At 44.0% G+C, this 27,423-nt stretch overlaps 1 protein-coding gene across 4 annotated transcripts in view; it reads right to left on the minus strand.

Annotated features, from left to right (window-relative positions):
• The window catches only part of LOC307096987 (kalirin), a 473,518-nt gene that overhangs the window by 85,185 nt on the left and 360,910 nt on the right, over positions 1-27,423 (minus strand). For all 4 annotated transcript variants that reach the window (XM_079766806.1, XM_079766805.1, XM_079766804.1 and 1 more), the window contains exons 14-16: positions 15,672-15,867; positions 8,117-8,283; positions 1,408-1,527 (exon numbers count right to left, since the gene is read on the minus strand). In XM_079766806.1, the coding sequence (XP_079622932.1) occupies positions 1,408-1,527; positions 8,117-8,283; positions 15,672-15,867 (483 nt within the window). The remainder of the gene's footprint in view (positions 1-1,407; positions 1,528-8,116; positions 8,284-15,671; positions 15,868-27,423) is intronic.

Consider the following 27,423-nt stretch of genomic DNA (forward strand, 5'->3'; position numbering starts at 1 on the left):
TTGCTCCTGCCCAGCATGCCTCCCAGCCTGATGGCATTCCTCCGGTCTGACTGGCAAACCTTCGTTCTCCACACTGCTCCTCTCCCTGGGCCTTGCCCACTGGATGCCTGATTCTTGACTATAGCCCCAGTCCTAATTTTTTCTTTACGGTAAATAGTTCCCAACCTCTCGTGTGTGGGCATGCCAGTAAAATGCAACAGAGACAGCTAATGATAATTAAACTTCTCTCTTCTGGTTAGTTCTTCCTCAGAAAATTATCTGTGCCCATACGGTGTGGGTAACATACAGTATATTTTACAATCTTAAATCCCAAACAGTATCCTGGTACTAGCAGCTGTTCCTGAGAACATATCAGAAATCTTACAGAAACATGCCATTCACGTTCATGCTATTTTTACACGTATAAGATGGTTTTTAGGAAATTAAATGGTTGAAATCAATCAACCACTAGTTTAAAAATGCGTGGCAATCAACTCGATTACTGTATTAACCATATACTTATTGGCATGAACAGTTAAAATTGTATCACTGCTGTGGAAAATTCTCAATAACAATAATTTTCTGTAGAAGATAACACTTTGCATTTCTAACACACTCAGAAGTGGGTCGAAATTTATACTGAACCACAAGTAATGAATGTCTTTGACATTTTCCCTCTTTATCTCTTTTCCCATTGGTACTGAGCTTATTTTATTTTTAATATCGTTCCCATGTCTCATTTCCTACTATTTTCCCCGACATCACACTAAAGCAATCAGCTCAAGTCTCTTTGGGAAGGATAATGTTCTAGCAGAAAAGATCATTAAAGGTATTATTTAAAGCAAGATAAGACTTATATTAGATGATCGTAAGTGCAGTTTTATTTTGAAGCAGCATCACTGAACAACTACTCTCAGTGGAGCAACCCATCCAGCGCTGTCTGCCCCCGTGATCACTGTTCTTGTAAAAAGGCCGAATCTGACAATGGAATCAACCTTACATGTAAACTAAGCGTTTAACATGGAATCCTAATTTACTAATGACTCTTTCACTTGTTCATCCTCAATTCTGTGTGACCTTTACATTTCTCACATGGTGCATAGTCCACAATGAATAAAAAACTCAATGCACCAGGGGCCTTGAAGCTCAAAGGTACCAATTAGAAAGAAAGCAAATCAATGTTTGTAGTGTGAATACTTGAGTTCTAAAACCAGGCCTCCTTGTGAGGGCAGGGGGTGGGGGGTGGGCGTAAACCCTGCATTGGCTTCTCCATCAATTCCTGGAGAGTAGGGAGGCCCCCTGGACCATTTCACTGGAAGAGTGAGGGCTTAGTTACATAAAGGGACACCCACATATGAGAAATCGTCCCACTTGAACCACAGAACAGAAAGGGGAGGGGAGGGCGGTGCAGCCAGATGTGGGTGTTACCTCGATGGCCAGTTGGAACTGCTCGTGCTCCCGCTGCAGCTGCTCCGCTTCAGACAAGGAGCTGGCGTTGACCAGGCTGGCATTCAGCATCGACTCCCCATTTCGGATCCATCCCAGGACCTAGGGAGTGGGACAGGAGCACAGGTGAACGGCCTTCGCAACTTCCCCAGAGCTGTGGCCCTCTCTGATGGGCCCTTCAGTCAGAGAGCTCACTATCTGCCACCCACAGGCCGGGTCTGGGTGATTAGATTGGTCATCTTCCTCATCTTACCTGGCACCCTGTGCCACAGGGCACTTACTTTAAGGACCAACCTCATTCCCAGCTTCATATATTCTTTCCTACCTTTATCATGCCTCTGTCCCAATTTTCTCACCCACTTAATTTAAACATTACTTTATCTGACGGCATTGTATGTCCATTTCTGAAGTTCCTCCTGGAACACAGAATGGTATAAACAAACTCCCTCTGTTGGTACCCTTTTCCTTTTGAAAGACCCATTTTAAATAGTAATAACGTCTTGAAATCTACCAACCCAATCACTCCCATGAGAAAGGACCTCTTGCTCACCTAGCACAGCCGTACGGTTTTGCATGTACCACCTTCGTGGCTCTCACCTCAGGCTGCCTTTGGTCAATTATTCCGACCTACGTTTCCTTTCTCCCCGTAGAAGGTAAACTTCCAGAAGAGCAGAGTATTATATTAGTCACATTTTCATCTCGTATAGTGCCCAGCACAGTATACAGCATATGACCAATATGGAGTAATGTTTTTGAAAGAGTGAGGGAATATCTATGACAAACACCCAGGTCACACCTAAGGAGTGGGTCCAACCGCCTATGCCCTGCAAATAGCCAAGGTAGACAGGCTTGGGCTTTGGCAGGTAAGCAACCCAAAGGAAGGAGGAAGGAGGAAGGAGGAAGGAGAAAGAAAACAAGCAAAATAGTGTAAATAACCCATACACGGGAACATTAGAAAAAGGGAGAGTAAGTGATAATTGATTTAGAGGCTATGACTCAGCTGGGTAAAATTTATAGGTCACCTTAATTAGTTCTCAGCGAGGGAATCTTAGCATAGAAGGAGAAACAGCTGACACCGTCTAGACAGTCCTGGGTGACATGGGCATGTGCAATTACCCAGCTAATAGTGTTAGTGCGAATAATCAAACTAGAAGAATCAGGCCTGGAAAATCTACCTTGTGTCTGGTCACCAGCAAATGGCCAAATATTTTCTTTACTAGGAAATCTGAGAGTTTTACTGGAGAAAAAATTCTTTTGAAATGTCAAAATCAGTAAATACCATGTATCTGTCACTTCAACACAAACAGAAGTCACCACAATCTGTTTCAGAATATTATTTTCTCCTCTCAACTTCTTCATGTTAAACAATTAGAAAAATACTAAGCCTGGTCTCCTATGCCATAACCCTCATAGACATTTTGCAAATTTCCTCCTCGGGCAGAAAACGACTGGTGCCATATCGTGCATGGGTAACACGGGGGCAGAAATCCCGCTGAAGCAGGGCTATCTGGATTGAGATGTTAATTTATGGCCGGTCTGGCAGATTGTGGATGAGGTACAACTATTGTACAGCAAACAGTTGCAGGAAATAACTGCTCAGAGTGTATGTGTGAAATCTCCAATGCTGCTGGTGGACTGTGGCTGTCTGGCTCGAGGGGCGAATGACTTCCCAAAGCTGCCATGTAAGTTTGGGTGGAAGCATACATGCATTGTGTGCTCCGAATGCTTCATCTTTTTGCAAAATGGAGCTCACAATGTACATTTCTGAACTATGTAGTCCTTCTGCCATGATTCATTGCATTTTGCTTGGTTCAAGATTCATCTGAGGGTGTCAGAGAAACATTTTCTCCACAGACATCACAAATCAATGCTTGAGGGGCAATTTGATTCCCTCTGGCCTCCTGAGGAGATATTCCTCTCCAGTTTCAGCCAACTGAAGCATCAGTTGTAGCTGTGGTTGTGGGATCCCCATTTACCAGCTTTTCCATTTAGAAATATTATGGGCTCCAGTCTTTACCTCTTTCATTAAATCATGCCATATCTTTGACATCCTTACTCACTTTTATTTCCCAAACACTATTTATAAAGGCACTGCAGGACTTTAAAGTGGGAGACTTGATTTTAGGAAGATAAAAAATCCATGGCAGTTTATAGCCATGCCTCAGGTTCAGTCAGGGTGGGACTGATCCCTATGATTGAGTTAGTCCTAGAAGCAGAACTGAGATAGTAGAGAAGAGCACAAAACCTGAAGTCAGCACACCTGGCTTTGTTACTAACCCTCTGAGCCTCAGTTTTCTCATCTGTAAGGTTAGGATAGCAGTACCGTCACTCTCTGTATCAGGGTTGATGCAACATAGCAGGACAATAGTGGTGGTGCTCATTTTTAATTCTGGAGCAAAGCTAGGTAATGCTATGATTCTTCATTTGTACCTCTCACAATGAGAAGAGAGAAAGACTGGGAGTATTAATTTTTGTCCCAGTATTTGTAGCATTTATTGGCATATTCTGGGCCTCCTAATGTTAAGTAGGTGTCTTAGCTGTTTTGTTATCATTCTTTGTACTCTGATTAATGACAATTCTTGTTGGTGTAATTCTCTATTACTATAGTCCTTAGGGTTCCTGGTTCATAAAGGTGCTTATTTATTCTTCAGTGAGCATCCAATTGAGTGCAAGGTAGTAGAAGAAATATTATAATAAAAATGAGAAAGTGTTGGTTCTACCAATCTTGAGCTGTGTGAGTTTGGAAACATTTCATCTCTCTGAGGCTCAGTTTTCTTTTCTGTAAAATGGTAACCCCTTGCTTGCCTAAGTCACAGGGCAAAGATGAAATAAAATAATTAATGTACAAGTACTTTGCAAACCATAACATATAATCCACCAAGTGAACATTTTATGTTGACCAATCATTGAGGCAACAGTTTACCTATAGGTTAGATGATCTTTGAAGGTCACTTTGAACCCTAACATTCCACACTTCTTTCAAAATTCTGGGTTGGCCCCTATAACCATAGTACACCAGAGAACGTAGCTTTGCAGAAAGGAGGGACTGAAAGAGTATGGATGCTTGGGGACTCAGTCAGAGCGGAGCGAGGGAACGGAAATGGAGATCTATTGCTTCCTCAGGCCAAGAAAGCTCAGCTAACTGGGTTAGGAGACTTGTTTAGTTAACTGGATGTGGATGTCCACAAACAATGAAGCCATCCAAGCTGGGCAGGTGGACCCTGCCACCACGTAGGCTGAGGAAGCTGCTGGTATATGGCTGTGTGCTCTAGGTCATGCTGACAATAAATCTGTGAGGCTGCACTCAAAGCCACTGACTCTGAGGTCTGCGACTGCAGATATCATCACGAGGCACAGCCACTTCTGAAACTCCAGCCACAGGAAAATCATCAGCCCCTCAGAGGGTAACTGGGAGCCTGTCATGTTTTCAATGTTTCTTAGTTCTAAAGATTCATGGTTTTGAGACTGTATGGGCTCATCCATCGTGGTTTTATAGGCCATGACCACGTGTCTTCTTCATGATCTCCACTTGGACAGAAATGGATAGAAATGGGTAGTGGTTGCCTCTTTTTTGGATTTACTCCAACTCTTTTCTAAGTTCTATGTATAGTGAACCCAATTGAACACAGTATTCTCAACAGGAATATGAGAACAGGATAATATTTTTCTCCTTTGTTTTGAATGTCCACCTTGATACTATGCACATTTTGGCCAGTATTTGGTCCATAGGGCTAATTTAAGTCAATATCGTTAGTAGACAAATACATGTGGTTTCTTTCCCCATTGCTTAGAGCCCCTAAATCTTATAAATCCATTTTGGCCTATTTTCTGCTAAATGCACTGCTCTTCAGGAATACATATGGAAATTCACTTAGTTTTATGCCCATTAAATAGGCTATTCAGATCTTCCTAAATTATCTAGTAAATGTGAGGTCATCCTTACCCGAGTAGCAATTTTCCTGGAAAGCAATCAGAGCATTCTGTGGGGTCTCAAGAATAATCTGAACAAGTTTTCTAGAAGAAAGGGAGCATGTGGGTGGTCTGGAGCCCTGGGCCACGGGCTGTAATCAGGAAAGTGGTTTCCCTTTAAAACTCAACATTTTTCTGGAGGTATTTGGGCCATTTATCTTACATACAAAGTCCTAGGTAATCCCTCAGGGGAAAAAAATCAGTTGCATTAAGCAACTTCCTTTGTCCTGAACACTTGAAAATAATTTTCAGTCTAATGTCTGTGGCATCGTCCCCCTCAAAGCTTCAGTTTCATGTAACTGTGACGTAACAACACTTAAGGTTATGATGGCCACATCTCAACCTTTCCTCTCTGAGAGCTCTAACGACAGAGCGGTATAACAACACATTGTTGTCCTCCCCTTTTCTGTCCCCATTGATGGCATTTCCATTAAATGTCCTTTTTCTTTTATTCTTTTCTTCTTTTGAGAGTATATTAAAAAGAAAACTCTGGTTTTCAAGCTGGTGTCTAAATGTAGCCCCACTGATCAATACTGACATCTAAATTAACTCCCTCTTTCCAAGGGTCGACAGCTTCCTAATCAATATTTCCTGCTCCACCAACTTCCATCAAACGCAAATGCCTGCTCTGAACAGGATCAGACAACTCTCTAGAGAAAGAGTGTTACATTGACAAGGAAAACAAGTCTGTCTAATGAGGCATGGTGGCTGGACCGAACAGCAGTCCCTTGTCACCCCCAAGGCCGCTGTCCTTTGCAAAGGCCTTCACAGTTTCCCTAAATTCTGATGCGAGCAATCCAGCCCCATTTGGAACTCCAATCCCACTGCGTGTCATTCTGAGCTTGGGGAGAGACGGGGTTTCCTCAGCCCCATAGGAGGATTCTGTTTTGGTTCTCCAACTCATACAATGCTGAATGGAAATGTATATAGATATTCATCAAGCCTGAATTATTCATAGATAGATGTTTCACTTTCCCATTTGACAAACTGTGTTATCATCATCCCAGCTCCCCATTCTATACAGGATGTATACTTGGAGGATGAACATTCATTTCCATTTTCATATTAGTCACACACAAAAACATAATTAGGGTGTTTGCTCTACACTGTTAATGCTGGAGCAAAAAAATAAATAAGTAAAAAAAAACAGGAACAAAAGCAAAAGTAGATTCATTTCCAAGTCAAATAGGGATAATTTTCATCTGCTCTGTTTTGTTCGGATGGTCGTCCCTGCCACTGTTCACTGACAGGAATAACAGCATGCAGAGCAGAGGACCCCCGTGACCTCTGGAGCCCGCTGAGTGAGCGGGCAGGTGCCACCTCGCCGCCAGGTGTAAACCACGCCTGCCGGCCATTCAGTGTAATGCTGCAGAGGCCAAGAAAACGCGGACTGCACGCTGCTGCAGGGCTTCTTTCTGTTCCCCTCGAAACCGCAGGGTGGGCGTGGGGTCTTGCAGAGGCAAATTGTAGGACCCTGGATTTAGGAGGCCTGGGTTCAAGTTTTAGCTTGAGTTGGTCAAGAGGCCCTGGGAGCACTAATCCTATGGTACCTCAGTTTCCCCATTTGTACAGTAAACATACACCACTTCCCCCCATGGCTTCTTCACCTAGAATGATATCACGAATGAAAAAATACTTCTCATACGAAAAGAAAGAACTATCATTACTGCCAAGCGTTTCTGATTTGTATTCTCCTCACTGCTCCGGGCCTGCTAAGAGTCCCACCATGTCCCCGTGAATAATATTTCTCTCCAGAGACCCACGCGGGATCCCAGTGCAACTAAGCGGAAAACAACTTGGATGGCAGCGCTGTGATCTGGTCTTGCCTGGGGCTCAGTGGGGAATCTCTAGCACAGCATGTGTGGGCTCTGGCTGAGCACTGACTGGGGGAGAAGGGGAGCACAGAAGATACTTTTGCCCATTTTAATAAATAACAATGTTATAACTAAGACATAGGCATTAGCAAGGAATACCCTGACTCCAAGGGACCAAGCAATCATTAAATCAAATATGATGTTTTTGTTCCCTGGGGTACATTAATAGATTTAAATCTAAAAGCTCTAGCAGTCGGTGTACATAAGAGTAAAATATGTAGTATTTTTTAAATGTGCCATGGGTCATGGTATGTCCCCAGAGATTCCTGGAGACCTGGGTATGTCCTTAGAAAAATGGCTAGTACCATGTCTCATATAGATAAGAACCCTTTTTGAAATTGACTTTAATGTGGTAAGAAAATGTTATCGGAACCATGCTGAAAAGAATGATGGCAACTGCTACCACGTATTGACTATCATCTATGTGACAGGTACTATTACTAGGCACACAGGGGCCCCAAATTAATCAACCGAGCTCTAAAGTCTCCATATACTTATTGATAAAGGATTTGTATTTCCCATGAACTGTATGCCAGGATTGGGGATGCAAAGGAAGAGAAAAACCTTCAGTGTCTAAGAACAACTCAGGAATGCTCTCCTTAGATTGTTATGAACGAGGAATTATGCATTTCTTGTTTGGGCCACTGGACCCTCAGACCTGTTTGTCAGATCCAATAGGTGGCAGCCCAGCTTTCAGAAACTAATACAACCACTCCTTAACTCATCTATTTCTGAGGTCTGGTTACACCTGTGGCTCTGTACGCCTCACCCCATACCAGGAGCAGGCCCAGCCCCGTTGGGAAGCCCGGGTGGGAAGCCCGAGTGGAAGGTGGAGGAGCCAGGCTCACCTGCTTGACCTCAGCCTGGAGGTGCCGCAGTTGGAGGCACTGCTCAAGCCGCTTATGCGTCTGCTCCGCATTGAGCTCCAGCTCATGCTGCTTCTCGTGGAGGAACTCCAGTAGCTCTTGCACCTGAGCTGCCAGATCAATGTCTTTCTCACAGATTAACTCAATTCCTGATTTAAAAGATAAACAATTAAAAACCAGGTAGTACCATAAAGACTACATTTCATTCAATAGTCATATAAAAGCTGGAATTCAGAAATAGCCATTATCAGCACCCTCCCAACTACTAGGCATCCCTCTGTGAAACCGGACAGACTGCCATAACGGGCTTGGTTTGGGATGCTCCAACATGGCATCTCTTTTGGGTTAACTGGTCCTTTGCCTGGGACTAAGTTTTCAACAGATGGTCAGCTTCTTATATCGACTGGTGTTATAGAGAGCTGGTTCTCTGGAAGTCCATCCCCAGACAAGACAGCACCCAGCAGTCTCTGAGGGGGGATTTGCCAACACCCAGAATATTCACAAGCCAGCCTCTGGATCACACTGGGAAATATAAAATAAGGCCAAAAAGACCCTGTCCCAGGCACTTCTGCCCAAGGCACATTCTTGTTAGCTGGTCAGCTGGGGAGCCCACCAATCTCAGTGGATGGCCGCCTGAAAAAGAAATCTGCTTTGGGAGACATCCCCATTGCTCTGACTCACACCATCAGACATTCACCTCTGCCACCACCGGTACACCTGCAGCATACAGTCGGGGTAGTACAGGGGACAGCTGTACATGCGAAAGGAAATTCATTTCTATAGAGGCAAAAATAGTGTTTTATATAATGACAATATGGGAGAGTGGGAAAGAAATTTTCTGGTGTTATATGGTAATAATTTCAGTATCTTCTCATGTTTATTTTTTTCTGTCAGTTTCATAATTCCCAGTCCTCGCTCCTGAAATATCCACGGGAGACAGAAAAGAACAGCCTGTCCTTTTGGCAGCCAACTCCCTCCTCTTACTATTTTCAATTACCGAGAGGATGAGATAGAGCCTCTCCTTGACTGAGATAAAAAATGAGAAGCAAGACAACATTTCTACGTCTGCAGTGCTCAGCTAAATGGATGACCCTTAACCCCATGTTTACCTTCTGAAAATCTAATTAAAATCCATCTGCAGAAGTAGATGCTCTTCCCTGCTTCCAGCCACCATGTGGGTTTTTTCCAGCTCGGTTTTCATTCTGCATGCGTCTCTGACGTTTAGGATGCTGGGCTTGGGCAAAGTGTCTTTCTACAGGAAGCTCATGGCTCACCCCTGCCACACTGCAGGTAAATAGGTCTCTACGCCTAGTAATGCATCAAAGGGGTCATCCACCTGCTTAGGACATCATCCAGAAGAGGCTTGCAGCCTGCCCTTCATTCTCATCTACCTCGCTTGGATTGTTTTCTGAGAGATGAACACAGGAACTGGAATGGGTGAGAACGATGCCTAGGACATCTCTGCGCTCCTCAGTAGCGCATCATGTTGTGGATGGAGAATGGGAAAACAGGAAGACTTATTCCAGCTGCACCCAAAAGAATAGAAACTCACCGCTCTCTCCCACTGCCTCCAACACATTGAAATGGGTCCCAGTTAAAACCCATCAGTTGGCACATATCCATCCATCAACAGCAAATAGTTTTCTTGTGTTGACATTACTCCCAATCAGGCTTAATTAGCCTCCTCAGGGGCTCTCAGAAATGCCGCAACAAGAATGTTTGTTCTTTGTATCAAGTATTGAAATGTATCCTATATAATAAAAGCCTAATATGCAAATCGACCCAACAGCAGAACTGGGGGAATGACCAATTGCTATGATGCGCACTGACCACCAGGGGGCAGATGCTCAATGCAGGAGCTGCCCCCAGCCCGTAGGCCCAGGCCAGCCAAGGTGGGTGCCAGTGGGGTCCCACCATCGCCCTGCCGGTCACCCCACAGATTGGCCCTGATCGCCGGCCAGGCTTAGGGACCCGACCCATGTACGAATTTCGTGTATCAGGCCTCTAGTTTCTGATAAAATAGTTTGTCAGTCTCTTTATAGAATGTTGTATTGAAGTTTCTGATGTTCCCACAATGCCCTGTTCTTATCACTCCATCAGAACACTTGCACTGAGGCTTGTTCCTTATTAACTTCTCCATGCTCTTGCAGAAATGCAGGCTCTCTGATACTAGGTCCAAGTCTGTCTTATGCCTCTCCACATCTTCAGGACCTAGCCCAGTGCTTGACTCATAACACCCAATAAATACCTCTTTAGGGAGGCACTCAGGCCATGTGCTGTGGTGGAAAGTACCTGAGAGCTTTGGGGAAGGACAGATGTAACTTTGAATCCATGGGCTGTAACCTATCCATGGTATCTGATCTCCATGTCCTCTCTGAGCCTGGGTAAAATGGGAATCCCAAGAAAGACTTCTGGGTGTGTTGTGAGGACTCAGAGATAAAGTACCAGTATATACAGTGCCTGGCTTTAGTAGTCTAAAAATTACCCATTTTCCCACTTTTTCCTTTCTCTTAGGGAAATTTTAACACAGTAGCTATTGATTACTGATTGGACTGTGAAATGGTTTGTATAAAATGGAAACATAAAATCTTACCATTGCTATTTATGTATTTGCTCAAAGTATATAATTAGAAACTATGGTAGTTTGGACACTTTTAGACCAGTGCTCTCAACCTAGGCTCACATTAGATTCATCTGCAGAAATTTTTAAAAAAATCAGTATTCCATGCCCACACCCCAGACCAAGAACACCGGAATCGGTAAATCTTAAAGCTCCCCAGGTGAGTCCAACATGCAAACAAGATTGGGAACCACTGGATCAGATGTACAATGGTTCTTCTGTTACACACAGTTACTAGACGGTTTGGCATTGTGCTTATTTGGGGCTCAAGGCCACCGTTAGTAATAAACTCTCACTTCGCTTTCCTTTGCTGCCAGGTCCGGCGGGGGGGTGGGGGGGCACTTTAATTTCCTCAAGGAGAGGCATCTATGGTCTAGCGTAAGAGTTGAGGATTCCTGGCTATACTGCCCATTCTTGTAATATGCGTTTCGACTTGTGTTCTTTAAATATATATCTGCCTTGGATAGAGAACACCTTTTTTTCCTTTCTTTTTTTCTTCTCCCCTCTCCACTTCTCTTTCCACATCACTGCCTCAGTATTACACTCAGTTCAGAAATTACAGTCCTTTAATCAGGTTTTTAGATCAGTCTTATCGACCTTGGCTCTACATTGAAATCACCTGGGAAGTTTTTAAAAATCTGGACCCATTCCAGACTAATTAAGTAAGAATCCCTGAGGGGTGGGGCCCAGATCTTCGTATTTTAGAGAAGTTCCCATGGGATTCTAAATATGCAGCCAAGTCTCGAGAACCCTTGTTTTACACCAGGTTCTCTTCTGCCCTCCTCTCAGACCTGCCCCCCAAGGTCCACATTCCCATCAACCCCAGAGTAGCTTGGAAAAACACAGGCCTTTCCTTCCTTTTACAACCTAAGTAAAATTATTTGTGGCCTATTATTTTTACCTGCATCTGTGTCACCCACGATGATGTTCAATCTTGATGACTCAGCCAGTGTTATTAATGAGAACTTGCTCTGGGCAGGACACAACCCTCTGCCCTCACTGTAGCTGCTGCAGAAGCTACAGGAACACAGTGACCCCAACCAAACGCACTGTGTGCTGGAATGCTAGAGTAATGTATGATCATCATCAAGCTCTGCGAACCCCTGGTCATGCTCAGGAATTATCCCACTGCATCCTCACAGTGACTCTCTCGGGTTGTTATTCTCGTGATTGGTATTTTCCAGAAAATGGTGAGGCTTAGAGAGTGAGTCACATGCTCAAGGACACCCAGGGAGTAGGGGGTGGGGGTGGGATGCCAAGCCTCTCCTCGCTGCACCTGAACCTCTATGCTCATGGAGAAGAGTGACCCCCCAAAAAAACACTTAATTTATTTATTTTCAAATACGGTGGTTGGAGTAAATTTTAAGCATCACTGCCACAGACACCAGAGATGTTTTCACTTCAACGCCTTGCATAAGGAGAGAACTTGAAGCTGTGATTCAACCACAAAAGGAACATATCCACAGGGCATATGGCTCTTGTCTTATTCCTAAGGTCAAGTGTAACAGTCCCATGGCCAGGTTACATTAGACAGAAGACCTGTGGCATAACCAATGGTGATGATGGAGCTGCAGCATGGAAAGTGAGAACTTTAGGAATCAAGGTCCACCTGCCACACTGGACAGAAGAAGAAAGTAAGGTCTACAGAGGGGGAAAAAAAGGCACTTCCAACTTTTGATGGAGGAACTGGACCCTGAATTCAGCCAGCATATCCCTCCACCTTGATTCTTACCAGCGAACACCTCCCAACTTGAGACTCAAATAGACACCACTAATGTGAGGAAAGCACAATGAGCAAGTGAGGAGAGTGTTCCTACTCTGCCTTCTATTCCTAAGGCTGATGCCGATTTAAGCAAAGGCTTCTGTTTTGGTTAGAGTTGTTGGCACCCAGAGGGATTAAGTAGAACCTGGCTCAATGTTATAAATTTCACACTTGAAAATAAGTGTATGGAAATTCTCTACTTCCATTTACTCCTACAAAATCAAAGTATAAGCCCTTAATTTAGCAAGAAGGGCTAAATATCAACCAAATTGTTAATTTTGCTTATTATCCTTTTTCTAACGTAACAGTTTATTTTATCCTTAATTTAAACATAGTTCATTCGATGTACATCATAAATGCCCAAGCCCCTTATTGCCTCATTCCTGAATCTCTCAAGTCCTGCATACTTTGGCCTCCTGGGTCCAGCTGGGTCCACCCCAACCTCCCCCTCCCCACTCCCAGCTCTGACATGACTCTGCCTGCCCTCCTGCCCCCCAGCCAGAGAGGAGATAGCTGCCTCCTCCGCAGGACCAGGCTTTCTGCAGCAGAGTGAGTGTCCCTGAAACCCCTGGATTCATTCCCCGGGAAGCCTCCTGGGCTATGCCAGACTGAGAAGCTAGATGCGGCAGGAGCAGGGGAACAGCCAGTCCCAGCAGAGAGGCCTGAACAGGCCAACGCAGCCTCTTTTGACAAAGCTCATTTCCAGAACAGGATGCTGTGGGGGTGGGCAGCCCATCTGCCTGGGGTGTTTGCACCCACGCAGCCCTCATGGTTAAGGTGGCCGCCAAGTACAACTACCCCCCGCCCCTCCATCTTAAGCAGTCTTTAGGGCCTGCCAGCTCCCAGCAGATTTTCCTGTTACCATGGATACCTGGCTCTTGGCACAGAAGTGGGCTTCCCCCAGGTGATGCCAGAACCCTGGTCCTAAGTGCCACAGGTTTTCAGGCAGACAAGCTCCCTCCTGCCAGACACATCAATACTGAGGGATGAAGAGAACATCCCTGTAGGGTGTCTCTCCTAGGGCCTCTCTCCTAGGCACTGTGTCTGCATTCTCTCACGCTTCCTAGGCTCAGCTGGATAGCCAGCTATTGTGAGCATCATGAGGGCAAGCCATAGGGTGAAACCCTGAGTCCAGAGGAAGGATCACAGTTTCCCCCATTCCCTGATAAGGCCTTAAAAAGGTACAGGCTTCTCAAACTGTCATGTGCACACGATTTACCTGGAGATTTTGTTAACATGCAGATCCAGTTTCCTAAGTCTGGGATAAGGCCTGGGATTCAGCATTTCTAATCAGCACTCAACAATGCCAACAGCTGGTCTAGAACCCACACTTTGACTAGCAAGGACCTAGACTGGCAACGGTACATCAGAATTATCTGGAGGGCTTTGAAACACAGATTGGTGGGCCCAACCCCAAGAGATTCTGATATGATAGGTCCTAGGGAAGAGCCTTTAAACTTGCATTTAAAAAAAATATTTTTTAATTGATGTATAGAGAGAGAGAAAGGAAGGAAGAGGAAGAGAGAGAAACATCGAAGTTAGAGTACAACATCAATTGGCTGCCTTCTACACACCCCCTAGTGAGGATGGAGCCTGAACCTGGGCATGTGCCCTGACAGGGAATCGAACCAGCAACCTTTCAGTGCATGGGACGATGCCCAATCAACTGAGCCCACCAGCCATGGCTAAGCTTGCATTGCTAACAAGTCCTCAAATGCTGCTGATGCTGCTGATCTGGGAGCCACATTTGGGGGTCTCCTGGGGCATTCATTTCATAGATATCAGCTGTTGTGATTTAACCATTGCATGAAAAGCAGTGGTCTCAGCCCTGGCTGCACAGTGGAATCATCTGAGGAGCTGTTGCTGATGCCCAAGGCCCATTCAGAGGTTGTTAAATCAGAGTAGCTTGGGCGTGGGGCCTGGGCATTGTCATAAAACAGTCAGCAGATAGACTACAATGTGAATGACCCGTCTTGGGGCTGTATGAGGAGGCACAGTCTGCACACCTCTAAACAGACCTGTTCACAACACAAACGAAAATTCAAGGAAATGTCCTGCTGACCAAAGTGAGTAGAATTTACTAGGTGCCTCTCCTCTGGTTAGAAGGGAAGTTCCTTTGAATGCTCGTATGTACTCCTCCAGGTCATTAAAAGAAACAGTACCCTAAAGTTAAGTTTGATTGTTAAGATCCGCCTAACAATCCCATGCATGTAAATATTCTTCATGATCAACAAGGATATGGACCAACAGTGCTTTAAAGAGTTGGTGACCTGAGCCTGTGTCTGCCCCCTCTAAGAGGGTAAGAAACCTGAGCCAACAAGGGTGAAGGGGTGGGGGGAGGAGGGCAATGGGTGGGTTTGGGTGTACAGGCCTGGGTTCTAGCACTCCAATGGTATGTGCTCACATGAGTGGTTACTTTTTCTAGGCTCGTTGGACTAGGGACTGTGATGGTTCCCTCCGTTCTAACAACAAAGGCCGGTCTGGAGGTATAACAGTCAGGTTGCGTGCATTTCTAGGGTAGTGAATAAATCCCGAGCAGGAAAAGAAGTCAAACCTGGGTAACTCGACCATGTTTTTTTGAGGAGTTATAAAATTATACAACCTTGCCATAAATTTTTATCAGCACTTCTTACACTCATGCACAGACCAGTGATAAAACACAGGACTCTGAGAGGCATGGACTGGAGATAAGGAGCCAGCCCTGGGGGTGGAGGACAGGGCACGAGAGAGTGTGTGTAGGGGTTATAAGGGGTGGAATAGCAGATGTCTACACATTTAATAGATTCACAGGGATGGCTGATTGCTTTTGGAGCCCACCTGGTTTATTTTTCCAGGCCACCATTTTTTTATTTTTTTTTGGGTGGGGGGGAAATCTGTGCTAATTTCTACCACCGGTGTTTCCCTATTCTCTCCACAGAATCAGGAGAGCCTGGTCCTAGTTCCATCTTGACCACAGCCTAACTGGCCAGCCCCGCACAAGTTATTTCAGCTCTCACGCTCAGTTTTTTTCTTCTTAAAATGGGGGCAAAAATCGTTCCTTATACCCATAGGAATGAAATGAATGAACAGAGTGAAAGGGCGCATTGGAGGCAAGCTGGTGTTCTTGTTTTCATCACCTCCCCGCCAGGAGAACAAGGCTGGGACAGCTTGCCTACCTGAGGCCTGGACCTCCATGATGTACTGGTGCAGATCCTGGCCCTGCTGGATGACCTCGAAGGTCATGTTGTTCATGGCCAGCTTCCGCTCCGTGTGGCGCTGCAGCCGCTGCTCTGCCAGCGTCAGGTCCTCCGTGTTGAAGTCGTTCATCTGCCGGAGCAAGTCCTCGTTCCAGGCGTCTAGCTCTGCCGTCACCTGTGAGGGAACAGCCATCAGTCCAGGCTCGCTGGTCCACGAGGCTGCTAAGCTCATGGATCCCAAGCCTTATTAACTAACCTGACTCTCAGATCAGTCTCGGCTTTGCATCTCTTTGACTCTTAAACTACATTTAAGCAACATGGCCACACACTCATGCCTGCATGCCTTTGAAAGTGTGTTGCGTGTGTTGCAGCAGCAGTGGAATAGCAGGAGACGTTTGTATGATGAATTATGGTTTATAAAATGTTTAGTACTCCATCCAGTTTGAGTGCAATGCCCTGGAGAAGAGGAAGCTGCTCCCGCAGTAAGATGGAATGCCAAGCTGCTCCCGCAGTAAGGTGGAATGCCGTGCGGAGTTCACCCTGCTCACAAGGGGCAGACCCGAGGCTGGAGCTCAGGTCTTCTACTGACTGCAAAGACTTTTTCCACCACACCACACAACTACCCTAAAACATCTCATCATTGGAGAGTCCTCAGAACTTAAGGATTACGTCTAGCTCTTTTCAAGAAATAGAAACTGAGGGCTGGAGAAGCCCAGTAAGTGGCCTGAGGCTACGCAATCAATGAGAGTTGGTGTCCATCCAAGCTGCAGTCTTCCTCAGCTCCCGTGTTCTTTTGTGCGGGTTCTCTCCCTCTATTACAAAGGCTGACACCCGGAGACGGTGGCGGTACAAGGGGAAATGTGTAGTCCAGCTACAGAATCCAAGCAGATTATACTCTACCGAAAGGCACTGACGAATCTAATAAACACGGAAGCATGTAATGAATGGAAACTTTGTCTCAATATGAGTTTGCTAATCTGTTATTGCTTGACACCTCTGCTCATGTGGCTTCCCCTCACCTACTCTCAAACAGGTGATTGCACAGCGTCCAAATCCTACACTTCCTTTGCAAATCCTGCCATCATTCCCAGAGCAGGAGCTCAGATGTACCGAACTGGGTGATAGTTCCACCTGGTGTGTGAAGCAGGTAGAAACTTTTCTAACATGGTTTTCAGGTCTGTTTTCTCGTGCTGCCCCCTCAGCAGCCCCAGGAAGGCAATGGCACAGGGACTGTCACCCCATTCCCAGAAGAGAAAGTGAAAGCCTCACCCCGGATGGAACAGCCATAGTCTGGCCCGGGCAGCGCAAGCACACCCCCCAGAGCCCAGCTTAGTGGTTTTCACGACGCTGGCCTCGCGGCAGCTGGCACTCGGCATACCCTCCCATCACCAAGAGCTGCTGCTCCAGCAACATGGGGACACAGGGGAGGAGAAGCCCAGCTGGAGGCAGCGGGATGTTCCCTCTGTGTTGGGGCCATGCGACTGGGCGGGGGAAGGCAAGCACTGAGGAACCAGGGGCTGCTCTCTGGGACACTGGTTTCCATTCTTTGTCTAACAGTCAGACCTTTCTTCCTTGGGAGTGTACCGCTGTCTTTGCCGTAGAGGTGGGGGAACGGTAAAAACACCACCTCATGCCCCCACATCTTTTCAGGTCAACGAAGGGATCTACTGGGCTCAGCAGGCAAACCTAGTCTCTGCTTATCGTGGGAAGCTTGAGGGTCAGGTTGCCAGGCAAAACAGGTTTCTGTTGTATTCATCTTTGAAAAGTACTTCATTCTCTAACTAGAGAAAGAAATTAAACTGAGAAGACAGATAAATGACATAACTTATGAGATGATTTATAAATGAATAGGCTTACATAGACTACTAGGCTTATAAATGTTTTTCTTCTTGTATGTAAAAAGTTAAACTATAACTTATATACAATAAAATACACATATAGGGTGGGGCAAAAGTAGGTCTACAGTTGTTCACAAGGAAAATAATACAATAATTAATAATAATACAAGAAGATTAAATCTGTTTTTTGTACTCAAAGGTGTAAGCCTACTTTTGCCCCGCCCTGTATTTTAAGCATTAGTTTTAGGAGTTGTGACAATGTTATGCATCCATGTAGCCATCACCAAAGAAAATATGAACCTTTCCATCACCCTAAGGAGTCCACTTGTGCCCCCTTCCTGTCAGTTCCTGCCCCACCCTCTCCCACTCTGGTACCACTTTATGATTTACATCACAGACGTAGCTTAGCCTATTCTTGGATTTCAAATGAAATCACAGTATATACTCTTTTAGGTCTGGCTTCCTGTGTTCAACACATTGTATTTTAGATGCATCCAGGTTGTGTGTATCGGTAGTTCATTCCTCGCTACTGCTGTCCATTGTATAGATGTGCCACAATTTGTTTATCAAGTCTCTGGCTGATGGATTTTTGGGTTGTTTCCTGTGTTTAGCTATTATGAATCAGGCTGACGTGAAAGTTCTTACACAAATGCCTCTATGGACATAGATTTTCCTTTCTCTTAGAGTTACCTAGGAGTGCAATTGTAGAGTCATAGGGTAGGTCTTTGCTGAGCATTCCCGATGGGCATGTATGAAAGTTCCAATTGCTCTACATTCTCACCATCACTTGATATTATGAATCTATTTAAATGTAGGAGTGTGTGAAGTGCTATCTCATGGTTTTAGGATGACTAATGATGGTGAGCACATTTTCATATGCTATTGGCCATTTGTATCTACCTTTTAAAAGTGTTTTTAAAGTCTTTTGCCCATTTTTCAAAAGCTAGGATAATTATGTTTTGATTATAGATTTGTGAGATTTTAATAGATGCTGGATATAAGCCTTTTATCAGATAATATATTGAAAATAGCCCCCCAAAAATTTTTAGTCCATTTCTTTGCCTACAAACTAAGAGAAATTGGAATAAAACTAAGACAAAAAGCATGAAAGGAAGAGCCTGCCTTCCTTTCCCATTTTGGCTTCTGTTTTGTTTCCATAAAACGGAGTCTATGACAGGTCTGTGTGCTGTAGGAAGATCCTGAGGGATCCCAGGACCAGGATCTATGGAGGGAAAGGTCGAGGTCCCGGGGAGGAGCAGAGCAAAACAGAGAAGCTTGTTGGGACAGAGAGGCTCAGAGGTCTGGTATCTTGAGAATCTGCATCTAAACCAAATGTGAAATATGTCCACATTCTATATCCAGTGTTTCTATATTCTTTTTCTCCCCTTCCCTGTCTTCCTCCACCCTCACCACCTGACACCAATAAATAGAGGGCTCGAATCTGTTATGAGGCCTGAAGACTATGAATTCCAAGCAACTACTCAGCAGTTCCGCCTGACTCCTAAGCCACCCTTCCTGTACTTAAATGCTCTTTACTCTGTGTCTGACTCTCTCTTCCCATTCCACCCACACACTGATGCCCAGAGCCCGGTAATGGTCTGATTTGTGTAATTCTTTTTCCTGATTGATTTGTGTATTTCTAATGTTTGCTGGAATTTAAATTAGTCTCTTTTCTACAGGTGTCCCCAAAAACGTATACACACATTTGAGCTAATAGCTCAATTGATGTTTCTTTCTTTTCAGATTTAACCAATTGGAATTAATAATTATTCAAAGTGTGTATACATTTTGGGGGGATACCCTGTATTTTCTATTTGCTCAAGGAATGTTCTTCCATTGAGTTCCTCCTCTCTACTTTCTTTTTGGGGTACAAGGCTGGCATATAACAGGCACTCATATATTTTTTTTAAGAAACAAATTTGTTTTCAACTCTGACGCTTACCTACTGCTAGCTTTCCAGCCTCATCTCATACACTTGCTACATGAACTGATCAGTGAGCTGCTTTCCTCACTGACCCTGAGAGTTAGCTCTGCCCTCTCCAGTCTCCCTCCCTGGTCCAGTGGCTTTGAAATGCCCCTCCTCTCAGTCTGTTCAAGTTCTCACTGCCTTCAAAGTAACCTCTATGGCATGAAATGACCCCCAGACCAGATGTTTATCCCTGGCTTATCTCATCACATGGGGCAGGGGCTAGTTTGCCAATACAGAGATAAGACTCTGAAAAGAAAAGCTGGCACTGGGAATGAATTCGGTGACTTAACTCCATTTGGAAAAGAAGCCTGGAAGAATTTGTTCAGGGCAGAAACTAGGGCCTGAACCAAATAAATGAAAGAACACAAGGTGCCCACAGGGAATTCAGCTTTTAATCGACCTATTTTGCTTTCTCCTTCCACTCAATTAACTCCTTCTCAGCTCCTGGCCCACTCACTCTTGGCTCCAGTGGCCTCTCTCTCCCTGGCTCCCCTGAATTAATTGGCGTGTTAGGGTACAATGACCTCTTTGAGAGATACATTGGCAACATTTCTATTCTAACAACTGTCTACTCTAGAGCCACAGCCATAAGGGAAATCAGAGAAGGAGCTAAACAGAAATTTATTTATAAAGGGTAAGAGGCAGTGGGAAATGGGAAGGCTCACACCAAAACGAAGCCCAAGGCTTTCCTGCCAGACGAGATTCACTGAATCCAGCATTCTGCTGCCAAAAATTAACCCCAGGGACTTGGCTTAGCAGCTGCCTTGGGCTCTGGTCTCAGGAAGCCCTCTCCATTGGTTCCTCCCATTTTCTGGGTCTTTCCCAGTATTTCTATGTAGAGAACACTTTAGCTTCTCCCCTCCCAATGTTTTATTCTATGCCTGCCTGTATCAAAACCCACCTGCCCCTTCTCTTCCCACTTCCTGTGGTCTATTCCCATCAGCTCAGCTCTTGGTTATCACCTGCAAAGTTGGAAATCTCACTGTGTGGTCCTTTTCTTCAGCTCATGATAACGATCACAATGGAAAAAGAAATTCTACCTTGTGCATGTATTCCAGTGTGGACAGTGTGTTAAGAATTTGACTAACTTTCTTTTATTAAGTCCTCATAGCAACTCTAGCAGGAAACTAAGACACAGAGAAGTCAGTTCATTTTCCCCATGGTCACAGAGCTGAGCATCCAACTACATACAAAGTCCAGTGCTCTTGACCATGGTGTGATATCAATAAGGCTGGTCCAAGACCTGATTCTGAGGGTAACTTTCTTTTCATTATTCTCATGTCAGAGAAGTGCCCATTTAATCATTCTCCTGTTTTCTTCTTAAAAGAAAAACAACCTTCATGATAACTCCATTTTCTTTATTTCATATGAACCTTTTAAATTAATCATGTGTTCCTTGAATAGATCAATAAATTGTGTTTGTGGCCATTTATAAATGCCAGGAATAATTTACTCTTGCAAGAAAACACACCGCCTTCCCCCAATAGGATATTTTTGTTTAAGAGTTTGGTTATGTTTTGTGTTTTGTTTTGTTTTTTCAAGCTGGCTCTGCCAGACCACTTAGCATAGAGGTAATGCTAACCTATCTAGAAGTTTCTGACCCCTTAGGAGCATTTTTCATGAGCAGGAGACACATCTGAAATATGATATTAGGGTGTGAGTGGTGGGAGGGGAGAATCAGCAGACAGACGTGTAGCCTGCCCCAGGTAGAGCAGGAGCGATGTCTTTGCTTCTCACAGCAGCTGTGTGAGCACTCAGGGGTGCCCAATGTGACCTGGAAACCAAGTCAGAGAGAAACAATGGGGAACAATATGATGGCATATTTAACTGCTTAGAATATGGAAGCAAATACAGATATGAAAATATATTGTGAATAATAATAACAATTACAATGTATTAAGTGTTGATTAAGTGCCAGGAGCTTTGCTAAAAATGTTCTACGTATTAACTCATTAAATCCTTAATAACCCTATGGGCTAGGAATTATTATTCTCATCCCCATTTTTAAGATGAGGAAATTAAGTAACTTGTCTAAGGTCACACAATTAGTAAAGTTGGTGAAATAGGTTTAAGCCCAAGCAGGCTAACTCAAAACACTACATACTTGATGACTGAGCCATAATATCTCTCAGCAAATGGTGCATGTGTGTTTATATATGTGTAATATATGTATGCGTGTATATCTATCCCATATGTTACATACATTAAGGTCCAAACCCATTCCAACTAAGATTGGGAGAAAGGGTCCAAGGCATTTAATTGTGGTGAGATTGCTCTGAAACTTGGACTATCAACTGCAAAATGAGCATATTTCTGTTTTATGATGTCATTATTTTTATTAGGATGAAAAAACTGAGAGCTAAATATTCTGCACTGACCTACACGTTGTGGATGGTAGGGAAAGACATATTGCAGTGAGAGAAATGGTCCATTACATGGGAAGAACTATTTATCTATAATGGGTTTGTATATTGATATAGGTTACCACTATAAAACTAAAATAAGCTGAATTGCCATAGTCATCTATTCTTCTTGTATAAGAATATAATGTAAAATTCTTTTCTGTTAGTGATGAAATCAGTGAATTCTAATGTAGATTGTTTTAAAGGTATATCATACTTTTTCCCTAATTTAGAAATATGTAATCCGTCTAAAGAGTTAAAATATTTCTTTATGTAGCTGTATGAAGACCTTTGGGGGATATAACAAGAATTTTCTGGAAAAGCAAAAGGACTTGGCAGGAAAGAAATACACTCAGTTGTTTTTCGCTTTTGGCAACATAATGTAAGAACATATTGCAACATGCTGTAGTTGATGAGTTCCAATGTTCAGCCACCTAATTTCTATTCCAATTGTATCGTTTGGATAACTGAATAAGTTTTATGACCAATTTCATGTTCTTTTCTTCATTATCATCATGATTAAAGCTGAGATCTCTAAAACAATCATGACTGATCTTGAGTGGTTATTTTGTCTTTATCTTTGCTTCTTCATCAGTGTGAGGCTTGTGGGAATCTATTCTGTTTTCTAAAGACCTCCCTTTGTTGAAGAGCTCCTACAAGATCTATTGTTCACTCATTCCAGTGCTTATGAATGCCTCAGTGTCAGAATTATTTTCTCCCCTGTAAGCTAAACACCTAGTACTGGAGCTTACCTCATGTCCTTCTGCTGAATGCCCTGCATCCCTACCAGAAAGGAGAAGCACACAGCATCTGAACTTGGTAATGTAACCTGACTTCAGGTCTTTGGCCCTGGACCCACCCCATTTCAGAGTGATATGAAAGTTTCCATCAGGGATCTTTAATAAGTTACTAAAAACATATGATTTTCCAGAATAATAAAGCTGTATGAAGAATCCTTAAAAAAAAATGAAGGTGGGAGGGGAAACCCCCGCAATGATCCTGAAAAATCAATTTGATAACAGTCTAGAGGAGACTATCAAATAAATAAATGTTTTGTGCAGATTTTGGTTTACTTTAGTGTATTTATTCTGTATTTCCTTCTCAAAGGATCTGAGGCACATTTAGAAAATGCTACAGTGATCTCTAGGAGGGATCCACAAAGACTGGTCACAATCAGACCTTGTTTTCTCTCTTGATACAGTTACTATGGTGGTGGATTTGTGGTATATTACCCACACAGAGAACAGCAAGGCTTTGCAGATTCTCATGCTGTATCAAGGAAGAAAAGGTTCTGAAACTGGACTCGATGATGTGGCCCTTTGATGACTCAGTCGACAGAATGGCTGTGCGGCCGATGGCTCTGTGTCACAGGAGAACAGTGAAGCCCCATCTAACCTGGTCAATATTTCGAACGGCCAGTGTTATAGCAATAATAAATTAAATGTATTTTGATAGGCTGAAGAACTGGACCAGCAAAAAAAAAAAAAAAGTAAAATTTGAGAAGGAAAATATATAAAAAGCTTTCCTTTAGGTTAGTAAGAAAGTCAGCATATTCGAAGCAATTACCTTGAAAAGACAACCAGCAGCTTTTAAGAGAGCATAGGCCTAGACGAGACTGGTGATGAAGTCACTGAAAAGGCTCCTGTCTCCTGGGCTACACTGGGAGGTGCCAGTGTCCTAACACGCCACATGCAGGTGTGTGTCTAGTAAGCCAGGCGCAGCTAGCTAGAGTCCCTTCGGCAGCAGGTGACCAGGAGAGTCAGGTGTCTGGAAACTGTGTCACATCCAGAAAGAGGTAAATAAATTGGAAATATGTACCAGAGAGAAGGGCTGACGATGAAACAGTCATCGAAGTTTTAAAGTCGGAGGGGACTGCAGAAATAACTTACACAATCCCAACATTTTTCAGATAAAGGAACAGAGGTCTATGATGACCATTTTTAAACATTTTCAGGCTGCCAAATAAAAGACGGAGCAGATTGGTCCTGTTTTTCCAGAGAGAAGATCCAGGATCAAAGTGTATTCTGGTGAAGAAATCCTGAGCTCCCTCTTGTCTCTCCTCTCCCCCCACCCCCTGCTCTGAGCTCTGGAAACAATCTGGTAGAAGTTGGGGGGCATCTTCCAGGGATGCCAATCCTGGCCACCAACTCCTACCTGTCCTCTAGGTGAGTTCTCTTTGGGAAACCTTCTGTGAGCAGCCGGACAGAGCTAGGCATTCCTGCCACCATGTTCCATCAAACCGAGAGCCTCTCCCTTTCACAGAATGATCATATAGTACGATGGTTGGGTTCCTGTGTTACTCCCCAACTGGTCCCCTGATGCCAGGGGCTGTATCTTCAATGCCCAACATAGTTTTTAGGCACTCACTAAATGTTTATTGAGTTGAATTTCTATCAGATAAAAGGTTGACTGAGCGATCTCTTTCGAATATAAAACGCTAAGGGGGCCACTGCATACAACCAGTTGAAGAGTTGAGACCACCAGTAAATTGCAACCAGTTTGCTCTCCTCCGGGCAGAATTTTCTTTTCTTTTTTAAATATATTTTTATTGATTTCAGAGAGAGGAAGGGAGAGGGAGAGATTGAAACATTAATGATGAGAGAGAATCATTGATTGGCTGCCTCCTGCACGCCCCCTACTGGGGATCCAGCCCACAACCCAGGCATGTGCCCTTGATTGGAATTGAACCTGGGACCCTTCAGTCTGCAGGCAGATGCTCTATCCATTGAGCCGAACTGGATAGGGCCAGAATTTTCTTTCTTGAAGGCCATTTTTTCCCCCAGCCTCAGCCTGGCCCCAACTTGTCCTAACGTGGACCTATGGATTTAGAGTTGGCTATTCTATTCCTCACTCAGGTTAATTGTACAGATTAATTTTCAGGTGCACTGAGCAAACTTTGTAATTATAGAGTCAGAGATTTAAAAGGAAGACCATAACTGTGACCCATTTTTCATAAAGTCCCTCGTGTAGAGTGTCTTTCTTGGTGCCATTTCCAGTCCTCTCCAATGTAGGTAAGCCCACTCAGAAGATGCTCAAGATTATCCATTGATAACAGCGAGAAAAGTTCTCTGTCTATACATATGCATATATGTGTTATGTTATGTTATTGGCTTGCATACCACTAGATCAAACCAATAAAAATGATTGGCCATTTCCCTGAACTTTCACTGGTAGATGGAGTCTGTCCCACCACCTGGCAGATGATGGGACAGGGGAGGGCTCCTCAGGGATGGGGTGGGGGGGAGGAGCGCCCCACTGCAGAGGGGCTGACTGTGACTCATTTGCTCAGTTGCTTTCATCACGTTTCAAATTATTGTTCTTTTCATATGTCCAGTTAAATGGAATGATCTACTATCTAGTTTTAACTAAACTAACCTTCACAAAAAGACACATGGCTCAACAAGGTTCCTCAAAGATGGCAGCTTGCAGATAACACTAATCATGAAAGCACAAGAGAACTTTGAACTCTTTGTCGGCCACATGATGGGGTAAAGAAACACTGACAATCTAATCAGATCTGTCAAGAAACCAGGCCAAACACATAACTGGAAATGATCCAGAAGAGGATTTGAAGTATGGAACCACAATTTATAATGAAGAAGCGGAACTTCGCCCTAAGGGCACATTGAGTTTTGAGATTAGTAGTCAGTGATGTAAGATGTGTATAATTTATACATTATTATATATACATAGATAGGGGGGCACAAGTTCAAAATTACTTTATTAAGAGAATGCGTAATCCAAAGCGTTTGGAGACCACTGGACTGTTCTTGCTTCTAAAAATATTTTTCATTTCTCTCTGATCATTCTGATTAATTGTAGAACACTTGCAATGCACGGAAGCATCAAAAACAAGAAAATACTATCCATATTCCTACCATCACAAAACAAACATTACTTGTATTTGGTGAAGCGTCTCTTTTGTCATAACCATTTCATATAAAATGCTTTTCATAGAGGGAGGCTGACCCTCTAGGAAAAGGCTTTATAGACCATCTATAGGTGCCTAAAAAAGTATGGCCGGAATGCAGCTGCAGTCCTGGTTTTTGAGCATTTGCTGAATCCCTTTGGGAAGAGTTTCACGCTTATTGGCGGTTCCCTATGGCCTCGTCCCAGGTTACATTGTGGGAGCCATGCACACCTTTCTCACTGACAGGAGGAGACCAGTACAGCAATTTCTATACACCCTTAATTCTTAAATTAATTAGCCCATTTCGGCCATCAGTGACATGGTTAAGGAGCCTGGCTTAGATCTCCAGATGTCGGGGGAGCAGGCCTGCTCTGGTTTTCTTGGGTAATCCCCAGGAATTCAGAGTATGTCCATAGATTCCCTCCTTTAGGGGGGAAGCACAGCTTTGGCCCTGCAGTGACAGCCCTGCCTGCCTTATGTCAGCGCCCACACGTCTCATTACAGAAACCACCCTTGGTTTCACATTCTGAAACTTCTCTGGATGTTTGCTCTTCATCCCCACAGTGAAACACTAGCTGGAATTTGAAATAATCTCATCACCCTTAAAAATCACTTCTGACAAGATGACTCCAAGCAGAGCTTTTCCATAGGTTTGGCAGGATTTCCGTTTTTATCTAGGATGAAATGCAGCATTTCCCCAAGGTTTGGGCCACATCCCAAATGGGGAACAAGACCCCTTCACTGCCTAATCCAGAGGGTGCAGGGCCTCATCACCATTTTTATCTCTTCTCATTTTATTCGGCCCTCATACTATGACTCCCCTTTTTCTCTACAGCATCCACAACCAGCTGTCCAAGTTGTCCGGGATTCAGGGTGGGAGGGGGATTTTAGTACAGACGGAGGCTGATGAATGCAAATCCATAATTTAAATGTCAAGCTCCCCTATTGCAACATTTAAATAAGATCCATTTGATTTATAGCTAGCTGTTTTTTTAAAGGATTTTTTTTTTTTTTTGCATAGACTTTGGGTTCTTTTTCAGGAGTGAAAATGGATTTTCCCAGAATCACTGCAGGCAAACACATCCTTGTGATGCCTCCAGCTGATGTCAGGTGTGAAGTCCCTGGCAAAGCGAAGAAAACAATGCATTCTGGAAATAAATCAGCAACCCTGACCTCAAAACCATAGCCACCTAATGAAATAACATGTAAACACCCAACTCTCAGATTGTTTCCTTCCCCTTAAGCATTTTTTGATGTGGGCCTGGAACGACAGGAGAGTAAATAAAGAACACAACCGCAAAATCACCACGCCTGCTAACGTGGTCCTCCCTGGATGTGTTCAGATATGTTCACTCTCTCTACAGGCGAAACGCACTGAGGAGGGACCATGGGAGTGCCTGGGGCCTACATCACTGCAAGCGAACGCCACCTCTGTTTATTTCTGTGAGTTTCACTCCCAATCACCAAAGACTCAGAACTCACACCCCTCTATCCCGTCTTTATTGCCTTTGTCACCCTGCCTCTATGAAGTCCACCCTATTTACTCTTTGCTGCGTGCCAATATCTCTAATCTTCCATTGGCATTTAAACTGTTCTTTCGATATATGTTTAA

Source organism: Cnephaeus nilssonii (genome assembly GCF_951640355.1).
Source record: "Cnephaeus nilssonii genome assembly, chromosome: 3".
NCBI classification, from domain to species: domain Eukaryota; kingdom Metazoa; phylum Chordata; class Mammalia; order Chiroptera; family Vespertilionidae; genus Cnephaeus; species Cnephaeus nilssonii.